At 39.8% G+C, this 17,532-nt stretch overlaps 2 protein-coding genes across 11 annotated transcripts in view; both read left to right on the top strand.

Moving 5' to 3' along the window:
* LOC134210832 (protein alan shepard) overlaps nt 1-17,532 on the top strand; it is an 879,934-nt gene that overhangs the window by 76,188 nt on the left and 786,214 nt on the right. The window lies entirely within an intron of this gene.
* Nucleotides 4,206-5,183, top strand: LOC134215093 (adult-specific cuticular protein ACP-20-like). The gene is made up of 2 exons (XM_062694339.1): nt 4,206-4,787; nt 4,857-5,183. The coding sequence occupies exons 1-2, from the start codon at nt 4,629-4,631 to the stop codon at nt 5,181-5,183; spliced, it is 486 nt and encodes a 161-aa protein (XP_062550323.1). The 5' UTR covers nt 4,206-4,628.

Raw genomic sequence — 17,532 nt, 5'->3', positions numbered from 1 at the left:
GTACTAAGCTCGTCTTAGACAGTTCAATAAACAATTACAAAAATTTTCACAAAACATTTTTTTACATGGAAAATTTAAAAAAAAAATCATGAAATAATTAATATAGAGCGACCAAAAATAAGATGAATTTTTCTAAATTAAAATATACAAAAAATCAATAAATCTGATGAAATTTTCCTTGAAAGAAGGGACCATCTTTGGAAAAACGCTCAGTTTTATTGCTTTTTTTTGCCTTTCTCGTACACTAAGTACGTAAAGGTTATAATATTGCTACAAAAACAAAATTTTGATAGGAGGCCCGGAGGGCCGATTTTCATATACCGATCGACTCAGCTCGACGAATTGAGGTGATGTCTGTATGTGTGTATGTATGTATGTGTGTGTATGTGTGTATGTGTACAAATTGGAGGCAATACATTTTAACTAATGCAAAAACATGCAAAATGATCGAAAAAAATGTGATCTATTCTCCTATAGAGCTTTTTTGACCTTTCTAATGTGATTCTTTCAATATATTTTATAATACACAAGAAAGGCATCATCACTGCTAGGTGGATCAATCTGGGTTTTTATTTCTTTATTTGCTCTTTATTGATTTGTTCTTGTAAGGTTTTTAATTTATTGTGGAAAAAAAAAATGGATTTATTTATGAATATTTTGTAATTTTTCCGTAGGAAATTCTTCTTTTATAATTACAATTTTTGGTTTAAAAAGTTCTGATCAATTTTTGTTTTGTGGAAACAATTTAATTGTTCATGTAAATTTTGCATTATTTGTGGACATTTTATATTTATTTATTACTCATAACATTTCTTAATTTTTTATGGAAAATTTCTAGATTTTTAGGGGAAGTTTTTATTTTAGTCGTTCTGAAAATGAAGTATTACTGCCCAAATATTGGCGAACTTGAAAAAAATAACATAAACCCGCGCAAAAACCACTCAGGGGCACACTATCACAATTCCAGGGCTGTTGCAACAGTCGCTGATTTTGCGATTTTCGCGTTTTTCACGAATTTCGCGGATTTACTCTTCCAGTCGCGAAAATCGCGATTTAGGTTAACTTATATTCTTTAGAAAATAGCCATTTATGAATTTTCTGTAAATTTTTGGATAAATTAAAAATGTTCATGTTTTTATATGAGTGTATGAGGAGTGAGCAATACTTTGGAATCCAAAGACATTATTTCCTTTATCCACACGATATTTCACCTGAAAAATTGATCATATTGTAATTCTGGATTTCCGGAACGCCGAATTGTGTTTAGAAGTTAGTCTTTAGTTTAGTGTTTCCAAAATTTTTGACATGAAATTTGCACCTGGGACCGCCGGAACTGAGCTGATGAGCATGCTGGTTGTCGCATGTAATCATGCTGGTTGTTATCCACTATTTCCACTCAGTTGAGCGATAATGAGGCTGCTCCATTGTGACTAACACTACCCCAGGCTCCTTATTATTTATTCCATCTAACTGCTATATAGTCCTTTGTACTATCTCAACACAAAACAAAATCGATTTTTGTTGCTTTGATTACTTGTTTGATTACCTATTTTTTTCACCGAAAAAAGCCAATCAAAGCAACAATAAGTTTTCGCCTTTCGTTTCGAAACATTTAAATTAACTGCTTGACTTCGGCTGAATTTGAAAAAAATAATTATGATATTTGCATACATAGATGTGTAGCCTATTCAAACTACGAGTTTTACTACGAGTATTTGCTCAAATAATGTATTATCTTGATATGAAACGTCATGTACTTTATTACCAGTGAAATTTAAATCTATGAAGCCCAAGCAGCACAAGTCAAATGAAACTGGTTATTTATTATTTATTTAATCAGACTAAGGCCGAAGTGGCCTGTGCGGTATATAAGAGTCTTCTCCATTCGGCTCGGTCCATGGCTACACGTCGCCAACCACGCAGTCTACGGAGGGTCCGCAAGTCATCTTCCACCTGATCGATCCACCTTGCCCGCTGCGCACCTCGCCTTCTTGTGCCCGTCGGATCGTTGTCGAGAACCATTTTCACCGGGTTACTGTCCGACATTCTGGCTACGTGCCCGGCCCATCGCAGTCGTCCGATTTTCGCGGTGTGAAACTGGTTACAGCAACCTAATTGTGACTAATTCTGGTCACACATAAGCTACTGTGATCTATGTATAACATATGTGCTGCTTAGGAGTTTGGCATCAAAACATAACTTAACAATTGATTAAGCTACACTGTTACTGCTTCATACACAGGAAATTGTGGATAATATCCCATCCCGTTCCTTTCTTCTGCTTTGTAAATATATCTCAAGTTCTAATCGTTTGCCGATTCAAATTTCATCAAAATCGCATTGAGATGCAAAACTTATAATTTTTTCATTAAATTTCCTGCACAGTAGGCTGTTTTGCAAGATCATTTCTGCTTCATTTGTTGACATTGCATATTCCTACAAACAAACTCAAATGAAATCGAATTTTCTGTCAAACCGAGTTTGTTTTCACAAACTACATCACAATGAACTACAAAATAAACTCGCTTGAAAATCGTGCACATCACATTCACTACCGTGCAACGTTGAATAAGAAATACACATCGCCTCCACTTATGTGCATAGAAAACGTTTTCGCCATGGATAAGTCAGCAGAAAATCAAGGGGACCACATCGGCCTGGTCCGGCAAATCGTCTCTAGGCTCCGAACCGGACACACGCAGCTCTCAGTTAACTTTGGGGGGAGTTTCTTCCGAACTATTGGCAACGTTTGCGGGGTCCCCAACACTGTGAAACATTATGTGTGTCGATGCCCCAAATACCAGGTTCTTAGGGATACCTGCCAGCATCAGAGGCGCGCATCACTGCCCTCGTCTGTTTCTTTACAGATGGGGGCTTATACAGGGACATCGTAACCAAATGGCTTCACGGGCATCCCGAAGATAAGCTTTCCTTGAATTCTCCCAGGGTTGTAAGTACCCACCCCCTAGTGACGTTGTTGGAATTGCAGAGGTGTAGGCCCTCCCAGCTGACCTTATTGGAAACCATAGTTAAGGTTGAAGAAGGGGGTTTAGAACCCGGGTTGAGGTTCCCGGGTTGCCTGCGGAACCCGGGAACCTCAACCTGGGTTCTAAACCCCTTTCTTCAACCTGAACTATGGATTCCAATAAGGTCAGCTGGGTGGGCCTACACCTCCGCAATTCCAACAACGTCGCCGAACCCGATCTAACTATCTCGTATCTTGCAGTACCGCAAGTTTGAAAATGCTGCCTTCGAAAACTTCAATGAAGATCTCCAGCTGAATAAGAGCGTTCTGATTTAATATTGTTTTCGTATGTTACCATGCGTTCTGTTCGGTCTAGTTAACTGTTGGATAAACATGCGGTCAATCAAGCACACATTTTCGGAAATCTGTTCGTACTGAGTTTATCTTTCGACCAGAGGGAATTAAACGGCTTAAACCAAATTAAGCATCTCCGAAAATCAACTGTTCGATGTTTCTGGATCAACTTTCACTAAAATTGTTTACCTATGTTTCGTCCATGTCAACTTCAAACTAAATTTAACTTGAATTTTTATTTATTAGTTCTAAGTTTTATCAATGTTAGTCTTAATATTAATTATTTAAATAAACTTTGCTAATGGAAGGTCCTAAAGTTGAACCCCCCTTTAAGCCCCCTTCCCTTTCCATGTGCCCCTAGCCTTGGAACTTACGACGAGTGAAAGCTGATCCAAATGTTAAAATTCGCATAAATAAAGACAGATAAGTGATGAAATTTGTGTGCAAAGGTATCACATAACAGAAAAACAATTCTATTATGCATGCATTCTGGTTTTGTGGGACGGTCATCATGCTCATGCTATTAGTAATGCAAGGATACATTTATGTCTTAAATTTAGTTCTGCTTTACCATAGCAATATGTATATAAATTATATAATCTTTTTTAATGTCTATCGATTAAAAGCAACAGTATTAAAAATTTGTATTGAAATGTGTTAGGGCCATTATTTTTGCTGGTCGCGATTTTGTTTTTGCAGTCGCGGATTGAAATTTGCTCAGTTTGTAACAGCCCTGCTATTCACAAGTTCTGCTGCCCATAAGTGTGGACAGCTGTTTAAATTTTCAAATCGATTCTAACCAGTCTTCAAAGGCTACCATTCATAATGTTTTACAGCTTACAGATACAAGCTTTTGCGAAGCAAAACTTATGAATCCATAATGAACTTGAAAGCAACGCCAAATCTATTGATTGATTGATCATGGGGAGGCCGGAAAACGGTCGGTACTCGCCCACCACCCACATACGCAAAGGGCGGCACCGGTCCAGCTGGTGGCGTTTATTTATCATATGTGGAGAGTGGATGGTCGTTCCGTGAGTGGGTGAAATCGAGCTTTGGTGCTATGCACGGGCCGTTGGTGTGAAAATGTTTGAAACCGTTGATGATGGGGTGGTGGTTACCTGCCGAAGGTAGAAAGTTCAGAGTGTGGTGTGGATGACCTCTAGAAGGTGTTGCGGTCTGATTTTCCGATTGGCGCCATCACCGTTTGACAGCCTCGTTCCGCACGTTCATCGGTATATATAGTGAAGAATGGTATGGTTAGGTACATTAGTAGGGGCCGCAAGTTCTAACCGCAGCAGTGTCCAAAATGTTCCGAGCATCGATTGTTGTAGCGGTGGCTCTGGCGGGAGCCGTTCTGGCATACGAACAGCACGGATTTATCAGCGAAGTCAAGCACGTCCCTTATAAGTGGTATGGCGGTGGCGCCCAAGGTGGCATAGGGTATGGTGACGAAGGGTACTACCAGGTGAGGAGGACTTTCAGGTTTGATTGAGTGCGGGATTCAATTTTAATGCCTTTTCGAAATGTGACGCAGGGTGGAATCGGACTGGGTGGCGGCGAGGATTACTACAGTTATCCGAAGTACAAGTTCGAATATGGAGTGAAGGACTACAAAACGGGCGATCATAAGAGCCAGTGGGAGATTCGTGATGGAGATGTTGTGAAGGGTGAATATACTCTGGATGAGCCTGATGGAACCAAACGTATCGTTGAGTACCACGCCGACAGCAAAAATGGTTTCGAAGCAAAGGTCAAAAACATTGGACACGCAATCCACGAAGGTGGTTTGGGCTTGGGCGGATACGAAGGAGGTTACCACGGACATGGATACAGCTACAGCAAGCTGAAGAAGTACAATTGATTTCCTGAAAGTGCAGTTATTTTCCATTTCCGACCTGGCTAATGCTTCAATGTGTATCGTTTCCAAACTGAGCTGTGATCTGTACTGAATATGTGCGCTATTCCTCAATAAAAATTTATGATGTAAAAATTATTTCGTTATACAATTATGAGCGTTTCCCCACGTCTGAAATTGAACCGTGCTCCATTTCCCAGTAATCCGCTTCCGATGGATCATCCTTTGCGGCATTTAATCACATGCACCAACATTTTTCCTCATCATTCGGAGCGCATAGGGCAAATGGTTGGAGGTTGAAATAATTAATCTATTTAATCAGACCCACATTAAACAGGGTACAGAAAATTTGTATGTACAGCAATTTAAATTTTACTAACAACGGAAAGATAAACTTACCAACTTTTGACATTGATGATGCAAATTGTATCCTGGAAAATAACATAGAAGTTGCATATGAGGGAACTGCTCCTGGATTTTATTCCATGGCTGCGATGTTCATCCCATCAAAAACAAAGCAATTGAAGGGCATTTGATTAATTTCTTATTTTTATGATTTTTTCAGCAGTAAGCATGCATGTTGACAAGAAGAAGCGTCAAAAATGGTGCCGTATTTCCTTGTTTCGGGGAGAGATTAATGTATGTTTAGTGAGATGGAGATCGGATCAGTTCTCTTATAAGTTGGGTTGTTGAAAAGTTATAGGAAATTGTTCTTTGGTTTTCTTTTTTTGTACACTAGGTCTACGCCTTATTAGGAATTGTGTATATAGTTAGTTACTCTTTCGGAGAACAATATGCTCAACGGAAACAACATTTGTATCGTGTGTAAATCACCATACGAATATGTCAAATGATTTCAATAAATGCATTTGTCTCCAATAAACAATTATATCAATAAAACAATGATCGTACGTACACACATTTGTTACCCTTTCGCGTAAAATAGAAGCAACGAACGGGTCATATTACACCGGTTGCGTTTCCCGGGTTGGAAATCCCCCGATGGCTTCTGCGGATATGTAACAAAATTTGTTTCATTTTGCCCTAAAGCTCCATTTCTCTGATCGTCCCTAAATGGGAGTTGCTCGTTTGCCACAACTGACTGGTTGACCGGGCACAGGCGGATGACGGTGTGCGGACGGCATTGGTTGGCTGTGGCCCGGAAGGCCACAGCTGTGGGAGTACATCGAATGACAAATCGCCCGATAAAATGGGATTTCGTTGTGCTAGAATAGATGTGTTTAGATTCTGGCACGCCTCGGATGTTTCTTTCGTTGAGGATGTTTCGTGCGGCCTCGTGGCGACCGATTGTCGGAAACGGTTGCTTTAAGTGAATTGGTTAGTGGGTGCCGTGATTTAAATCTCGAGGAGTACTATATTCCTAGTATCTCATAACAGATGACATTCTATTACAATTTATTTCAAATAAATCAGTCGCCATTTTGAAAACGTTGAAATGTTAACAATTAATTGCATATTTTGGAAACTCGGCCGCACGAAAATAATTTTTTTTGTTAAAAATATTGGCTGTGCATATGCATAGCACATGTTTCGAAATGGACAAATTGATACGAAATTTGCGAAAAAGAATCCACGTGTCTTGGAGGAACTCGAACCCGCAAACTCCTACTCTCTAGATAGGCGTGATAACCCCTACACAACAAGACCACTTAAAGGTCACGTTTGCGGAAAAGTCATCAGAATCCGAGTACCAACCTCCACCACGGTTAGCTCTTTTTTGCAAATTGAATATCTTTCGGATGTTAGTGATGAATTTTGTTCTACTTAAAAATCACTTTAATAAAGAAACAAAAAAAAAATCTTTCGGATGCTTGATTTGTCCTATCGTCACAATCGTTGAAATCTTGCTACAATATAATAAATTTTATAAATTATTTTTTATTATTTATTCAGACTAAGGCCGAAGTGGCCTCACGCTATGTTTAAAGGCAACTATTATGCAAAGTGAATGCACCTCGGATGTTAAGCCGTTAGATCATAGTTTTTGACCTCTAGTTTAAGGATCTGTGTCGATTGAAATATTTCATCGGTGAAAATTTGACTTTTTTACCATTTAAGGGGATATTTTTAACCTAAAAATCTATTCTGATTTTTTTAATTTTTTTGAAACAAGTTATATAAAATCCAGGCACCACATTTTTTTCCTGACGCTTCATGGAAAATTTTCATATAAAAACAATTTTCATATGATGAAAGTAGCAGAAGTTATACTAAAAATACTGTTGACACCGAACATATATTTCATTTTTCGATAGCGAATTTTTGTAACTGCATATCTCATACGTGTCTATTAAAAAACCAGCAACCCTGCACCACTTGTTACCATAGAAACAGAATTTAACGCTGGACAGGTCAAGAAAGATGCTCGATTATATTTCAATTATGTTCATAATCATCTTCTATGACTATGACACAATTTTAGACGCCACATTAGCTGGTGGGATTGGTCTACTAAATTTTCGGCCCTGTAACAAAAAAACATCCAGACAAATCTGAAGTCAGGACATCAGAGGTCAACGCAACTCATCACGCTCAACTTGATTTCACTGGGCGTTACTGCCGAAGTCTTTTAGTTAAACGGGGTGTTTTGAAAATAATGCAATGGTTATTACAAGGTATTGGAGAGTCTACCACCGGTAGTTGATTGCTGTTTTAGTGTAACATTTTTGGACTTCTATTCAGACGCCATACGAGCTTTTTGTGACAGTTGGAGCAGCCGGGCTACCAATCACCGAGAAATTTCTTATTTTGAAATTCCATGTTCTTGGATTGAGCGCATCACAGGGAGCCATCCACAGAAATATCTATACTATCTAGCAAAACTATAAAAAATTTAAGATAACCACGAACAGTATTCAAGTAAACTGCTATCCACGGTGGTAGCATATAACAATGGTCACATAATGCAGACGTCCATTGAGGTTCAATCAAGTTTGAAATACAGAACATAAATACTACTTTGAACTAGTTCGTAGTTTAAATTTTTACTTGATTTAAAATGTTAAACAGAGATATTATGTTCTTAAAATTACTTAAAATACTTCTTCTTATTGGCATTACATCAACTACTCTGACATATGCCGCCTCGATGCTTAGTTCATTAAGCACTTCCATAGTTATTAACTGCAAGGTCTCTAGTCCAAGTTATCATTTCCGCATTCGTATATCATGAGGCTACGATGATACTTTATGCCAAGGGGAGGCAAGAATATTTCCTAGACAAGACCGGGAATCGAACTCAGCCACTTTTAACATTGTCTTGCAGTGTAGCAGTGCATCTTACCGCACGGCTAAGGAAGGCTCCACATCTATTCATAATAAACCATAAGAACATTTAAAACTGGCAGTAATTTCAATATAAATTCTAGTATTTTCATCATATGAAAAATGTTTTTATACGAAAATGTTTCTTAAAGCATCAGGAAAAAAAGAATTGGTTGGATTGTATATAACTTGTTTAAAAAAATTTAAAAAAATCAGAAAAGGTTTTTAGGTTTTATTTACTTTAAATAGTAAAAAAGTCAAAATTTCACCGATGAAATATTTTCATCGACACAGATCCTTAAACTAGAGGTCAAAAACTATGATCTAACGGCTTAACATCCGAGGTGCATTCACTTTGCATAATAATTGCCTTTAAACATAGCGTGGGCCTGTGCGGTATATAAGAGTCTTCTCCATTCGGCTCGGTCCATGGCTACACGTCGATCGATCCACCTTGCCAGCTGCGCACCTCACCTTCTTGTGCCCGTCGGATCGTTGTCGAGAACAATTTTCACCGGGGGACTGTCCGACATTCTGACTACGTGCCCGGCCCACCGCAGTCGTCCGATTTTCGCGGTGTGAACGATGGATGGTTCTCCCAACAGCTGATGCAACTCGTGGTTCATTCGCCTCCTCCACGTACCGTCCGCCATCTGCACCCCACCATAGATGGTACGCAGCACTTTCCTTTCGAAAACTCCCAGTGCGCGTTGGTCTTCCACGAGCATCGTCCAGGTCTCGTGTCCGTAGAGGACTACCGGTCTAATGAGCGTTTTGTAGATTGTCAGTTTGGTACGGCGGCGAACTCTATTCGATCGGAGCGTCTTGCGGAGTCCAAAGTACGTACGATTTCCAGCCACTATGCGTCTTCGAATTTCTCTGCTGGTATCATTTTCGGCAGTCATCAGTGAGCCCAAGTACACAAATTCTTCTACCACCTCGATTTCGTCACCACCGATGCAAACTCGCGGTGGGTGGTTCACATTGTCTTCTCTTGAACCTCTTCCTAGCATGTACTTTGTCTTCGACGTGTTAATGACTAATCCGATCCGCTTTCCTCTTCAGTCTGATGTAGGCTTCCTTCATCTTCTCAAAGTTACGTGCCATAATATCTATGTCGTCGGCGAAGCCAAATAGCTGGACGGACTTATTGAAAATTGTACCACTCGTGTTAATCCCTGCTCTTCGTATTACCCCTTCCAAAGCGATGTTGAATAGCAGACACGAAAGACCATCACCTTGCCGTAACCCTCTGCGCGTTTCGAAGGGACTCGAGAATGCCCCTGAAACTCGAACTACGCACATCACCCGATCCATCGTCGCTTTGATCAACCGTGTCAGTTTATCCGGAAATCCGTGTTCGTGCATTAGCTGCCATAGCTGGTCTCGATCGATTGTATCATATGCGGCTTTGAAGTCGATGAATAGATGATGTGTGGGCACGTTGTATTCGCGGCATTTCTGCAGTACTTGTCGAATGGCGAACACCTGGTCTGTGGTGGAGCGTTCGCCCATAAAACCCGCTTGGTACTGCCCCACGAACGCCCTTGCAATTGGTGCTAGTCGACGGCATAAAATTTGGGAGAGTACCTTGTAGGCGGCATTCAGCAATGTGATTGCGCGGTAGTTGCTACAATCCAGCTTATCGCCCTTTTCTGTAGATGGCACACACGACACCTTCCATCCACTCCTGCGGCAAAACATCCCAAATCTTGGTAATGACCCAGTGCAGCGCTCTAGCCAGTGCCTCACCACCGTGTTTAAATAGCTCTCCTGGTAGTTGGTCAACCCCAGGGGCTTTGTTGTTTTTTAGCCGGCCAATCTCCTCCTGGATTTCCTGGAGCTCCGAAGCCGGTAGAATTATGTCCTGCGCGTGTTCTCCCAGGTCCATCACTATACCGCCATCTTCGTCTGCCACATCGCCATTCAGGTGTTCTTCGTAGTGCTGCCGCCACCTTTGGATCACCTCACGCACGTTCGTAAGAAGGTTTCCGTTTATGTCCTTACACATATCAGGCTGTGGCACGTGGCCCTTACGTGAACGGTTTAACTTCTCATAGAACTTTCGTGTGTTATTAGCGGTTATCATTCACGGTTTCGATCTTCCTGCTGGCGCTTTTTCCTCCGGAAAATCGAGTTTTGTCTGTTCCGCGCCTGTTTATATCGTGCCTCGTTCGCCCTCGTGCGGTGTTGCAGCAATCTCGCCCATGCTGCATTCTTCTCTTCTACAAACTGCTCACACTCGCCGTCATACCAGTCGTTTCTCTGATCCGTGGGCACCGTGCCAAGTGCAGCGGTTGCGGTGCATCCAATGGCGGATCGAATATCTCTCCAGCCATCTTCAAGAGACGCTGCGCCTAGCTGCTCTTCCGTTGGGAGTGCCACTTCCAGCTGCTGCGCGTATTCTTGGGCTAGTCTACTGTCTTGTAGCCGCTCAATGTATAGCCGCGGCGTTCGACTTCGACGCGTGTTATACACCGTCGAGAGTTTTGAGCGTAGGCATACTGCAACGAGGTAGTGGTCGGATTCAATATTCGCACTGCGGAAAGTGCGGACGTTCGTTATGTCGGAGAAGAATTTACCGTCGATTAGAACGTGGTCGATTTGTTTTTCCGTTTCTTGATTAGGTGATCTCCATGTGGCTTTGTGGATATTTTTGCGGGGAAAGAAGGTGCTTCGGACTACCATTCCGCGGGAGGCTGCGAAGTTTATGCATCGTTTGCCGTTGTCATTCGATACGGTGTGCAGACTATCCGGTCCGATGACCGGTCTATACATTTCCTCCCTTCCTACCTGTGTGTTAATGTCACCGATGACGATTTTGACGTCCCGCAGTGGGCATCCATCGTATGTCTGCTCCAGCTGTGCGTAGAACGATTTTATAAATATTCCAGTCAATTAGCTAAAAATTTGTCACAATTCTAATATTCACCAGAAGAATACATTATAATACATCTCTGGATCTACATTATTAGAAATAATGAAAAAATTGTCTTTTTATTTAAAGCCATACAAGCTCAGCATCAGCCAAATATTCCAGAAATTCAAATTTTGTGTACTGCTGCCTATTCAGAGAATCCGCAGCTGGCACTGGTAGAAAAAGTTATTTCGCCGCAAACATTGATTTTGATTGTAAAAAAAAATATATTTGCGAATCGTGATTTTGATTGCTAGCGATTGCATTGAATTTAAATCTTGCCTGCTTGCTCAAAATAATTTGAATTACGAATACAAATATAGTCATTTGGCTGGATTTTGATTGCTTATGCACATTTCAGTTGGAAATGATCATAATGATAATAATCATCACTTGTTTGGAATCCCATAAAGTTCCCCATAAAAGACGAGTCGTTTTAGTGATTTCCATCTAAAAAGGGCATTCTTCCTTCTTTCTTCTTCATTCTTACTCTTTCTTCTTTCTTTTCTATTCCATCTTCTCCTACCTTCTTTCTTCTTTCGTCCTTCTTCCTTTATCCTTCTTTCCTTCTTCTTGCTTCTTTTTGTATTATTCTTGCTTCTTTTTCTTCCTTCTCATTTCACCCTTTTTTCTTTCTCCTACTTTTTTCTCGTTTTTCCTTCTTCCTTTTTCCCTTTTTCGCCTTTTCTTCTTTTTTTCTTCTCCCTTGTTCCTTCTTTCTTTTTCCTGCTTCCTTTTTCCTTCTTTCTGTTCTTTCTTCCCTCTTCCTTTTTTTCGTCCTTTTTCCCTCATAAATCTTCCTTATTTCTTCTTCTCACTTCCCTCATACTTCATCCTTTTCCCTTATTTCTTTCTCCTTCTTTCTTCTTCGTTTTTCCTTCTCACTTTTTCCTTCTTCGCCTTCTCTTCTCGTCTCTCTTCTTTATCCTTTCTCCTTCTTTCTTCCTTTTTCTTTTTTCTTCTTTTTTCCTTCTTCCTTCTTCCCTCTTCCTTCTTCTTTCTTATTCCTTCTCCTTTTTTCTTCTTTCTTCCTTCTTCTTTCCTCTTCTTTCCTCTTCCCTTCTTCTTCCTTCTTTCTTCTTAATTATTTTTTCTTCCTTCTTGCTTCTTCCCTTTTTGTCTTCTTTCTTTCTTTTTCGCTCTTCCTTCTTTCTTTCTTCTCCTTACTTTTTCCTTAATTCTTATTTCTTCTTCCTTCCTCCTTTTTCTTTATTTTTTCTTCCTTCTCTCTTCTTTCTGGTTCCTGCTTCCTTCTTCCTTCTTTCGTCTGCCGTTCTACTTCGTCCACACCTCGCTGTACTCACTTCTCACTCCCCATTTCTCATTCGGCCTAATGACCGTTCAGCCTAATGACCATTCGGCCTAATGACCCAGCCCATTCGGCCTTTTTTTCATACCGCGTGTATGCACTATCACAAAATCTTTGACCCACTTCACCTTTAAACTGTGGACGTCATATTCAACGGCCCCTTATTAAGAAAACTGAAGAAATGGCATCTTAAATTGCCCTAGACGCAGGTCGGCCCAACCTTTACAAGCCACGAGTCAATTTTTAGAATTTACACTTGCTAGCGGGCCAGAAAATATTTTGTACATAACTTTTTAAATATTTTCAAAATAATTATTATTTTTCGTATTTTCTACAAAACTAAGCACGATTTAATTGCTATTGAACAATCTTTTTTGTTTATTTTTATTTCGTCGATCTATTCACACCGTTTTACCGGATGTTAAAGAAATGGAAATTTCGTTACTTTACCAGTATATTGAACAGATTTGCATGAACTGTTTTCAACAGGATGGGAGAAAAGGACCAGATTTCTGTAACCCACTGTGCCAAGGTGCTTATCTGCTAGAAAAGCCAATTCACTTATCTAGTTGGTGGGGGTAAAATCCCTAACGTTGATAAAGTCGATTGTCTTAACAACGAGCGTCAATAGTCGAGGAATATTGATCGTTTTCGCATATCGATTATTTTGGCAATGGCAATGGCAGAGAAATATCGTCATATCTACATATGTGATTGTCACAACGCCATTGTTCTTTCCTGTCATTGCTCCATCAATCGTAAGGTCACTTCGTTTTCGAAGGAGAACAAAAATTCTTTTATACAGGTTTAAACAACCCTCAGAATTTCCCTGTTAGTTGTTCCTTGCATTGGGAATAAAGTTTTCCAGTTCTCTGTCTTTCGAAAATGATTATAAAGAAAGCCACCTTTGCCACGTTTTACACGTCAGTATTTTCATTGTATGAATATGAAGCTGGCGGCTTTTTCACGTAAAGTAGCTTTCAATTCTCTTGCGAGAACTTTATCTCTTCAATGTATTCCGCGCAAATTAATGCTACTGAAGGAGCTGTTTCCTTAGGACACGATGTCAACAACAGCCGAAATGCGTCCCTTAACAAGTTCTCCGTCCTGGAAAGGTTTCACCCGTTTTGCCAAAATATTACTAACAACAAAACTGGCCCGTACTGCATTTTCCGACTTCGTATTAGTTTGAGTGAAAATAGTTTCTACAAGAGTGTTATAAAACCAGTATGATTTTATTTAGGATGAGAAAAGTGAAATCCAAAAGTAACACTGCTGAATATGACGTCACCATATGGTACATCGAGAAGAAGTGGTCCTCAAGTTCACCGCATCCTATCAGCCAACGTGTTCGTGTTCGCCGTCTGTCTCCTGGCGGATCCCTATTGCAGCAGTTGGACATCGGATGAAGCGTTGCTGACTGATGATCGCGGTGGAAAATGTGCAAGATGAGTGCATGCAAGATTAAATCCGAGTTGAACATGCAGAGCCGTAGCGTGGACTCCCAGCGCCCTTGGCGAAATCTTTTTTGGGCGCCCTCTCTTACTAAGAAAAAATGTGCAATATTTCACAATCCAATAACATTTCGAATCCCACCTTAAAGTTTTATAAATTTTTATTAATGTGATTTTCTTCACTATGTTGGCTCATCTTGTAGAACAGTAAGATTAAAAAGTTTAGTGGATTGAAGATGCTTCATATAACAAGCAGTATATCAGGCGATATGTCCCTGGAATTTTTTGAAATGTTGTCAGCTTTTACACTAATTTTCAAAACATGGTAAGATATGTTAGGAACTTGGCAGTGTCGCGGGCATTTCTGGATCCTCGTATGGAATCTTTTGGAGCATCCAAGCTGAAAGATCATTAAAATAGCTGAAAGTTATTTACTTACAGCTCATAGTACCCAAATGGCTTTTTCTTCTTCTAATGGAAGTAACTGACGTACTTACAAGTACATCGCAGAGAAAAGGAATTTGAAAATCGTGACAAATCATATACAAATGTCAAATGGTTGGGACAAGAAAATCCAACTCTGAAGTGGATCGATCGATGATCGAGATCGCTATAGGATTTCGGATCAAGAAAGAATGGGTCTGTCAGTGGTTTGGAGGTACTTTGTTGGGTTAATAACATCCAACTTTGAAGTGGTCGGAATCGACATCGGAAGCAGGAGGGCCATGTGGTGAAATGAGGCTATGAATGCTTTGATAACACATGGCTTGGCACATGTTGTATGTATTGCGGATCAATTTTGCTAATCTACGAGAGCTTTGAGAAATGATAACCAAAGTAGTCATTTATGCAAAGGCACATTATCACTGCTTATCGTAATTTCGCCAGGTAAATTGCGGCCATGATGATAATTTTTCGGACTAAATGAAGTTTTTCTGAACGAAATTAGCAAATTTGTCTTAAATCTACACCATTCTTACCCTTACCCCTACCTGATATAAGGTCTTTTACACACCTCTGGCAGTAATTGTGCCCGAAAATGGTAACAATCCGATCTACAATTTTCAAATAACTTTTTGAATATAAGTTTTCTAAACTTTTTCTTAGCCCCTTGTAGCCGGTTCCGAAAGGCTCAGATAAACCGAAATGTTAAATTAAGACCAAATCATTCGAATTGTATATTTGAGATAGAAGAAAGATTAGATTTCTTGAAATATATCCACCATGAACCTTTGGACTTTGTGGTCGGTTTGCTATTATTTGCCATGTAACGAATAAAATTGTTCTGTTTCCCATACCGTAATTCTTGATTCCGGCGCCCCCTGAGGGCTGGCGCCCTTGGCGGGGGCCAACCCGGCCAACCCCACGCTACGGCGCTGTGAACATGTCATCAAAACGTTAAACTAACTGCCATCAAACCATGCGTTGGCGCATCTCCTACTATGAACCCGGTTGGTTCCTGTTCCGCTAAAAGATCATCCGTTTTTGAAGGACGTATAAAGTCTTCTATTTTCATCTGAAGGTTTCTGAAGAAACCTTCCCCAGTAACATTTTGGTTTTATAATGGTTTTAAGGCACACTTGTAGAGTGGAACACTAAAAATGTTACTTGGGTTTCTTGCTTCAGGAGTGATTCCTTTTTGTAGTACTAGTCTTCGTAAAAAAAAGGACACCATTACGGATCATGAGATAAGATCAAATTATTCGTGTACTTGATCAACACCCACGGCTGGGTGAGGGGTAGAGGATGACACACACACAAGAATGTTATAAAACCAGTATAAAACCAAAATGTTACTAGGAATTGTTCCAATAATTTGAATCATTAAATTGAATATTAAACGAAAACTCCTGAAATTCTTCCAACTTTTTTTCCTACCTGGGCCCTTTCAAATATCATATTTCGAAGAATGTTTGGATTCAGATTTTATTCCTTCAATATAGCAAAAATTTCCGAACAAATCAAGCAAACCGGCCTTCCTTTTTTCAACGTGAAGATAAGCTACTTTGACCAATCTTCATTGAAAACCCGGTTTTGTATCTTGGAGTAGCTTATGCAAAATATTATTTTTCGTTTCATATTCAAATTAATGGTTTTACAGCACGAGCTTAGATTTAAAAATTACATATTGAAAAATGAATAATAAAAAAAACTTCTGGAGCCAGATAGAAAAGCTGGCGGGCCGATTATGAGGTTATTTTTCTTACATGTCGCGGGCCACAAAAAATGGAGCTATGGGCCGTACGTTGGGCAGCCCTGCTCTAGAGTACCAGTTGAAACATGTATTGGAATGTGATGAATGCAACTGATCAAAACCATACATAACTATAGAACAATATGTCATATCGGCTTTAAGTTTGCACCTGCTACAATTGTGTTGCGAAATCTCATCTGAAACAATGGAGTTCAGAAGCAGTAGCAAAACTTCAGAAAAACCCTGATTAATCCACCTAGCGGTAGTGGTGCCTTTTTTGTGTATGATAAAAAATAGTATTTTGGACATAATTTTCAAACCCATAGTCCAATACGACCTATTTTCATTAGGAAACAATGGTACAGAATTCTCCGTCGAATGTTGCGAGTGAATCGGGGAAGGATGGGTGCTTGTAGAATAGATTGAATGCATCTGAGGGCAAGGAGACTAAAATATAAGAGACCTTTTTGGACGATTTCGCTCTACGACCTCCAGACTGCCGGTGAAAGCGATGACTCATTCTCACCCCCTAGACCCATTGTCACCCCCGATGGCGGTAATCGAACAATGCTAAGTTTAAAAAACATGTGTATACAAAATTGGTACACGTACACACATACGGACATCACCTTAGTTCGTCAAGCTGAGTCGATCGGTGCTATAGGTCTTATCGTTTTTGGATAACCTTTCGATACAACTTTGTACAGACTCAACAAATAGCAAGCAGTTCTCTAAAAAAACCTACATCATAATACCTGTATCGAAAGTCATAGCAGCTTAGTTACCGTACTAGCAGAGCCGTAGCTTGGATTTCGGGCGCCCTTGGCGAAAATGTTTTTGGGCGCCCCTCTTTTTGTAAGGAAAAATGTTCAATGTTTTACATTCCAATAACATTTTGATTCTCACCCTAAAGTTTTTTATCTTCATTAGCAAGGTTTTCAGCCTATGCTGGCTTGTAAAAAAAGTAAGATTGAAAAGTTTAGTGGATTGAAGATATTTAAAATAACAAGCAGTATTTGGCGGTATGTTTTTAAAAATGTTGTGATATTCTTTTACTATTTGCTAAATATGGTAGAAAATGTTAGGTACTGGATTTTCGTATGGAATCTGTACACGGAAGCTTGAAGATACCCATTAAAAGTGTTTAATTTACCCATTTTTTTGAATTGTTCTGAGATGTCAAAATATGGGTATTT

This window comes from Armigeres subalbatus, chromosome 2 (genome assembly GCF_024139115.2).
Source record: "Armigeres subalbatus isolate Guangzhou_Male chromosome 2, GZ_Asu_2, whole genome shotgun sequence".
Taxonomy (NCBI): domain Eukaryota; kingdom Metazoa; phylum Arthropoda; class Insecta; order Diptera; family Culicidae; genus Armigeres; species Armigeres subalbatus.
Note: the sequence above shows the minus strand (reverse complement) of the source record. Positions and strands in the feature narration are given on the sequence as shown.